At 36.7% G+C, this 6,978-nt stretch overlaps 2 protein-coding genes across 3 annotated transcripts; one reads left to right on the forward strand and one right to left on the reverse strand.

The window, feature by feature from the left end:
* LOC18599193 (F-box/kelch-repeat protein At2g44130) lies at positions 2,184 to 3,656 on the forward strand. Its single transcript, XM_007029049.2, has one exon. The coding sequence runs from the start codon at positions 2,237 to 2,239 to the stop codon at positions 3,266 to 3,268; it is 1,032 nt and encodes a 343-aa protein (XP_007029111.2). The 5' UTR covers positions 2,184 to 2,236; the 3' UTR covers positions 3,269 to 3,656.
* LOC18599192 (serine/arginine-rich SC35-like splicing factor SCL33) lies at positions 4,059 to 6,880 on the reverse strand. 2 transcript variants are annotated; one of them, XM_007029045.2, is made up of 6 exons: positions 6,775 to 6,880; positions 5,955 to 6,114; positions 5,577 to 5,654; positions 4,842 to 5,006; positions 4,501 to 4,617; positions 4,059 to 4,417 (listed from the first exon to the last, which is right to left on the reverse strand). In XM_007029045.2, exons 2-6 carry the CDS (start codon positions 6,101 to 6,103, stop codon positions 4,294 to 4,296), a joined length of 633 nt encoding a protein of 210 aa, XP_007029107.2. In that variant the 5' UTR covers positions 6,104 to 6,114; positions 6,775 to 6,880; the 3' UTR covers positions 4,059 to 4,293. The 2 variants fall into 2 exon arrangements, with proteins under 2 accessions (XP_007029107.2, XP_007029110.2); XM_007029048.2 differs by lacking the exon at positions 6,775 to 6,880 and adding an exon at positions 6,526 to 6,764.

The following is a 6,978-nucleotide window of genomic DNA, read 5'->3' on the forward strand; positions in this document are numbered from 1 at the left end:
TGTGGACTAGAATAACATTAAGCCTCTATAGCATTTTATATGATAGTTTTCTTAAAGAAAAATGTTTTTAAATTCTACTAATTTCACCCACAGACCGACAACACGTCGAGGGAGTAATGATAGTTGCGTACGCGGATCCCCTCCGAACAGATAATTACGAGAATGAAAGAGGAAAAAATAAAACATGTATGGAAGAGCTTATCGATCTGACTCATCAACTTGCTTTCAGCGCGTCGACACTTATCATCGAGCAAGCGCTACAGGTTCCAACCTTCTCTTCTAGAATCTGGACTTTGGGCTTCCGCCCAGGTCCCACTTTCACATGCTAAGCCAACTCCTATCCACATCCCTAACAACGCTCGGTCTTGGTCAACTCCTCTGTTGCCCTTCTCACTTCATTTATTCTAACTCATTCCCCGTTGCTATTATGGATAATATTTCCCCCTAAAAAAAACTCAAACCCCTCTTCAGTAATTATGATGCCAATAATATATTGTAACATCTAGAATTTCAAATTCAAATCATAAAAATAAAAAATAGTAAAATTTACGAATTAAAGTGAATTATTTCTTAAAATTTAAATCTCCCCTGTTACTTTTTAAAATATCCATCATTATCTATTTGTTATTTTTAAACCATATTTTAAACAATTAATGAATTTTGGAAATATTATATTAATTATAAATAAAAAAATATATAAATTAAAATTTAATATTAAACATTATTATTTATAATCAAATTCAAGTAGTAACCGGAGTAATCTTTTACTACTCAAGTTCTATATCGGGCAATAAAGAGTACTCGATTATAAATTACTATCTCTAATTAAAACGTGACACAAACAAAAAATAATAAAAAGAGTCATATCCCTACTTGATATTCTCAATACACATATACATAAAACTCAAAACAAAAAAAAAAAATCAAAATGCAAGTTCAACATGACAATTTAAAATCTAAGTTTGATAAGATTAGAATTATTTAATTGCAATTTGCACCGATTTTGTAAATCATTGATGTTGAGCACGCAATTGAAGAGCCATGATTATACGCATGTATACTAATATATTAAGCAACTGTCTCAATGGATGATATCTTAACTCCTTACTGTTCAAAGTTTAAAATACAACAATACATTAATATTTAAGTCTCCCAGCCGACATGTAGACTTCATGTTTTTATTGTTTTATTCTTATAATTAGATTTGATAATATATGTTGTCATATCATAATCATATATATAAATTACACAGCACAATATTATTAATACATTTATTAAAGTCAATTAAATTGATATGACACAATAAGATATGTCACAACAAATCCATTAATTACGATTAAACGTTTAAATGGATATCATAATTGAATTAATATATCATAACACATGAATTGACACAATTAATTAAATGGATCATATGGGAGTTAAACGAATTAACCCATTTAAAACAAGAAATTATGGTATTTTAAACGTGCTTACACGTTTAAAATATGAAATACGATAACTCTAAATTCAAATCCGCTTAACCCTATAATATTCAAAATTGTCAAAATCACTTAAAATCATAATTTTTAAGATGAAATATATATTTTTAAAATTTCAATTAAGCAGGCATATACATTGCAAAATACGTATGAATTTCTGGTGCAAATGAATTGAAAATTAAGGTTCGGAAAGTCAAACAAGATTTTAGGTTTTACCAGTTGGTCTCACGAATCCAAATTGTTGTTTATAGGAAATTTTTAATTGCAAAATAAATTATATCTTGTTACAAAAGAGAGATTATGATTAACAATTACATCAAAACTCAATATAGAGAATTGAATGACTTAACATGATCCTAACAAATAGGTCATTGAAATCAAAAAACGTTTTTTCTTGTAAAATCAGTTAAAAGATTTTCAAATAACTTCATAAACAAATAAAATAAACTTTTTTCATTTTTCAAATGATACCCACTTGAACCAAAAAGGAGCACAGTACCCCCACCTTCATACGTATCAACGTTGAACCGCAAACAACATAGAGTCTAGATACATCAAAAAAAGGGAAACCGGAAAACTAGAAAAACAAAAAGAAACCGACAAAAAAAACCATGATCCCTTACGTGGCAGACGCTGGTTTGCCGCCCCTAGTGCACATCGTATCGGAGTTACCTTTTTTTTTTTTTTCAATTATAAAAAGCCGTCCTTACGCGTGCTATTTTAAGACTGCAACTAAAAGAGAACGAAAGGAAAAAATGGGTTCTACTGAGTTGTTATCGGAGCTGATTCCAGCTTTACCTGAGGAAATCGGACTCGAGTGCTTGACTCGATTTCATTATTCAACTCATCGAATGTCAGCTCGAGTTTGCCGGCGATGGCAAGAGCTTCTCCAAAGCAGACAGTTTTACTACCACAGAAAGAAAACCGGGTATACCCAGAAAGCCGCTTGCTTGGTTCAATTACTAAAGAGTGGTTCCGATCCTGATGGGTCCAAACATGCTGGTCAGCCTAGGTATGGTATCACCGTATTTGACCCCGCGAGTGGCACCTGGGACCGAGTTGACCCGGTTCCGAAGTACCCAGGTGGGCTTCCGTTGTTTTGTCAGATAACAAGCTCAGAAGGAAAGCTTGTTCTCATGGGCGGCTGGGACCCGACGAGTTATGACCCGGTGAGAGACGTGTTTATATACGAGTTCACGACTCAGAGGTGGAGACAAGGGAAGCAGATGCCGGAAACTCGATCATTCTTTGCGGCTGGGGAGTTGAATGGACGAGTTATCGTGGCGGGTGGTCATGACGAGAACAAGAACGCTTTAAGCACAGCGTGGGAATATGATGTAATTCGGGATGAGTGGACCCAGTTGACTCCGCTGAGTCAGGAGCGAGACGAGTGTCAAGGGGTGATGATTGGATCGGACTTCTGGGTGGTGAGCGGATACAGAACGGATAATCAAGGAAGATTCGAGGGGAGCGCCGAGCTGATGGATTTGGGGACGGGTCAATGGAGGCGAGTTGAGGAGGCATGGAAGGGTAGTCAATGTCCAAGGTCTTGCGTGGGAGTTGGGAAAGAGAAGAAATTTTTCTGCTGGGCCGACTGTGATTCGGCGATACGAGTTGGAGTATGTGCGGTCCCCTTGGGTGAATCGACGTTTGTGTCTGGATCAGCTTACCAGGGTGGTCCACAAGGGTTCTTTTTGGTGGATGGACAGAATGGACAGTTCAAGAGTATAGATGTTCCGGCCGAGTTCTCTGGGTTTGTACAGTCTGGATGTTGTGTGGATATCTAAATCAGCAAATCTAAACCTACATCTTAAAGTGTAGGTCACTCTGGTTTACACGATCCCCGTTCTAATCAAATTGGGAATTTGGGACACAGACGCCTCTGTTCGGTCCCCTGATGGCAGAGACTCCCACATCCAAGTTGGGTGTGCCTAGTAAAGACGGGTGAGCCAAAGCTCACAGTCCCATGATGATGATGTAGACATATTAAGATTTGGATGGATAACATTAACATATGTTATCATCACTGCATTAATGTTGAGAGTGTATGTGTAAAATCTAGCAAGCATCAAGATGAGTATACTTGTATAAATAGATTTTGTAATATAATGTACATTACCACCCATATTTTGTCTGCAGATGTTGGTACATTATAACCCATACTTTTGTTTGCAAGTATTTGTCTCTTTTCACTCTTCTGGTTTTCGGTTTTATGAACCAGAAAATCAGTGGACCTCACGCAGTAAAATAGCTGCACTTGTGAGGATCCAATTGCTAGTTCAATGTGAAACTAAAATATTTCAATCATGGCATGAAAAAATGATGAAAGAACAGAAACAATGCAGCTGATTTTGATTATCAACAAAGAAAGAATGCCAATCCATAGACGTTATGGGAAAAGGCCTATCCTATTCTTAACTCCCTAACACAACCTTCACGTGACAATCTTTTGCAAATGCTTGAATGTGGTGACAAAATCAATAACAAAGAACAATCAAAAAGATCAACTGTATATCAACATATAGATACCAACACAAACAAGTATCTAATAACCCATGCAAGAAACAACAACACTGGTAAATGACAAAAATTAAAAAAGATCATTTAAGGATGACAATATTGTCAACATAGAAGATTCAGAATAGCATGTCTGTGTTAAACATGATTACTACGACCACAATCAGCACTAGAAACTAAATAATCAACTTTTTAACCAGTCATACATGCTGAAGCAAATGCAAACTATTTATCCAGACAACTAGCATAGAGATATATCTCCTGACACATACTAACCCCGACACCTTCCGGTCAGTCACGTAGAATAGTCCAGACTTTGGCTCCTGCTCCTATTAAAGCTCCGGCCTGGGCTCCTTGAGCCATAGGGTGACCTTGAGCAAGATCGCCCTCTGTATCTCCTATCTCTGGGTGAAATTGACCTATACAAAAACAGTAGGCAACATTAACAAGACTAATCACAAAACATAAATGATTAAGACTACAGAAATATTGAACAGCTTACCTTGAGAAATGTCTTCGCCTAGGAGAAGGAGAATAATAGTCTGGACTCCGGGAGTAACTTCGAGCATATCGTGGTGACCGAGAATAACGAAGTGGTGACCGCCTATATGCCAGACCCCTGTCATTAATATCATGAACATCACACATGTAATTAACATTACTATTGTTCAATTAACTCCATTTTTTCTCTAACTGGAAATCCTTAACAAATACAGGTGTCCTGTCTTCCTAAGTCCCTTTATGCCTAACAAAATGAGAACACCAATTAAAAACAGGAGCTAATTTTGAAAAACAAAAAAAAAAAGCGGTGTATATAAGCATTGCAAAAGAACCCATGCTTACCTTACACGATCTCTTGCCCTCATTTCTGAAGGCTTCTTCCTATTTTCCTCAGCAAAAACAACAGTAAGTTCTCGGCCAAGAAGAACATGACCATCCATATGATATTTTGCATCAGCAGCATCAGCAGAATCCAGATACTGGACAAATCCAAAACCAGGTGGTTCCCTACATCACAAACAAGGTAGCTCTCATAAACAAAGGATTAATACAATAGATAGCAGATTATACTTCATAAGCCACACATGCTCACTGATTTTCAAAATCACAAGCATGATCTTGACTCCAGAGCAACATGGAAGATCATGACAGCAAGCTGATGCTTCATACAATTCAAGTAAATATGATTATGTGGCTGCTAACCTTGTGGGAGCAAAATTTAAATTCAGTTGATAATCTTCAAGACTTGCACTTCTTCACAATGAATTCAAAACCAACTTCCTTCCAACCTTGATGTAAATTAAGGACATCTTGAACAGTACTCATTACTTGAAAGTGTCTTCAACAGAATACTCTTATACTTCATTGATGTCTTCAACACAGTACTTTATTACTTCATTGGTGTCTTCAACACTTTCAATAAAAACAACCAAATTCCCATAAACCAATGTAAATCATAAAGAAACAACCCCATCACCCAAAATCTCATGTGAGACAGGATGAAGACAGACAAGTTGGCATTATCAGACACACACAGACTGAGTTACCATTTCAGGAATCAACAAGGATTATACTCACCCAGTATAATAATCTCGAGGCAGGTAGATGTCCTTGAGACGACCAAATTGCCCAAAAGGTCCCCGCAGATCTTCTGGCCTGCACACGAAGTGCAATTTGAAATTTATTAGCTCTAAGAACACACTTTTGTGAGACTAAAATTTGACTTGTATTATGACAATCATGTTCTTTTAATGAAGACAAACAAAACTGCTTGTTATTCTTGGATGGGTAAGCAACAAAAGTGAATCATATGTGTCCCCTCAAAAACCTTTGCATATGCTTACCTCATGAATTAAATGTGAAACATAACCAGCACGAAAGCCAAAAGCAGATACAGAAAGAAAATATCTGGTTTCAAATAATCGACACCAATCGAAAGGAGGAGACAGCACAAACCTACAGTCATGGCGAAGATTACGAACAAGAAGGCTGGTGGGAAGATCTCTACCATGGCCGCCATAGCGACCCCTGGGGCTAGGGCTGCGACGCCTCCTACCATAATCCCTTGGTGGTGAAGGGCTGTAACTGTAACTTCTACCCCTCATTGGCAACAAACCTAAGCCATTCCAATAGCGGCAAAATTACTTTTAACCATGATAAAACTGGAAAAACCATGTGCACGTAACATAAACCAAACAAAACAAAAGGTACAAAACCTGCTAACTCTAAAGCTACAAGGCAATGAACAAATAAAATATTTAAAACTGTCAACAAAATGCATGGTTTCACTTCTCTATGGAACAACCAAGTTTGAGTCAACATTGAATTTGAACAATTTCATCATGTTTAATCACATAAAAGCTTTACTATTTGCTTTTGCTTTAAAGACATTTTTGAAAATAAAAAAGAAAAAAAAACAGCAGCAACATTTAAAGGGAGCCTAAAATTACCAACATAATTCAACAGCTCCACATTTCTGTTCCCCCTTAAATTAGGAAGCTAAGTAAAGTTCCTGTTTCCCACTTACCTAACTTTTCCGCCAAGAATTATGTCTTCAAAATAAAAATAGAAACTTGCAAAATTATTTCCTCTGCAAACAAAAATAATCTCGGCGGAAATTTCCCAACAAAAATCTAAAGAATTTTGAAGAAAGGAAAATCTAATTACAACACTAGAAATCTAAACGTAAAAATCTCAATGAAACAATAAGAGAATTTACGAATCAGAAATTTAAATGAAGGAAAATAAGGAGAGAGAGAGGAAACTGAGAACTTACTGTTTCGTGATCGCTTTAAGAAGAAAAAGAAAATCCCAAGCTTCCCTTCCAGCGTTGGAGGTTTGGTTGTTAATCACACGTTCTTTCAGATTTTCACCTGCCCTCTAAATTGAAAGTCGAGAAGCTTCCTGTTATACCAGCCTCGTTCATGCATCACTCCCCATCTTGACCGTCCACGTGGTTTCAGGAAGCAAATCAACGGTG

The sequence above is a fragment of the Theobroma cacao genome, chromosome 5 (assembly GCF_000208745.1).
Source record: "Theobroma cacao cultivar B97-61/B2 chromosome 5, Criollo_cocoa_genome_V2, whole genome shotgun sequence".
Classification (NCBI taxonomy): Eukaryota; Viridiplantae; Streptophyta; class Magnoliopsida; order Malvales; family Malvaceae; genus Theobroma; species Theobroma cacao.

Bases quoted from the DNA above. Each gene is read 5' to 3' on its own strand.
- LOC18599193 (XM_007029049.2), top strand. From the start codon at position 2,237: ATGGGTTCTACTGAGTTGTTATCGGAGCTGATTCCAGCTTTACCTGAG.
- LOC18599192 (XM_007029045.2), bottom strand. From the start codon at position 6,103: ATGAGGGGTAGAAGTTACAGTTACAGCCCTTCACCACCAAGGGATTAT. The intron at 5,007-5,576 runs GTGAGTATAATC...TTTGTGATGTAG, and splicing joins CCTCGAGATTATTATACTGG to GGAACCACCTGGTTTTGGAT. The intron at 4,618-4,841 runs GTAAGCATGGGT...TATTAATGACAG, and splicing joins AGGGCAAGAGATCGTGTAAG to GGGTCTGGCATATAGGCGGT.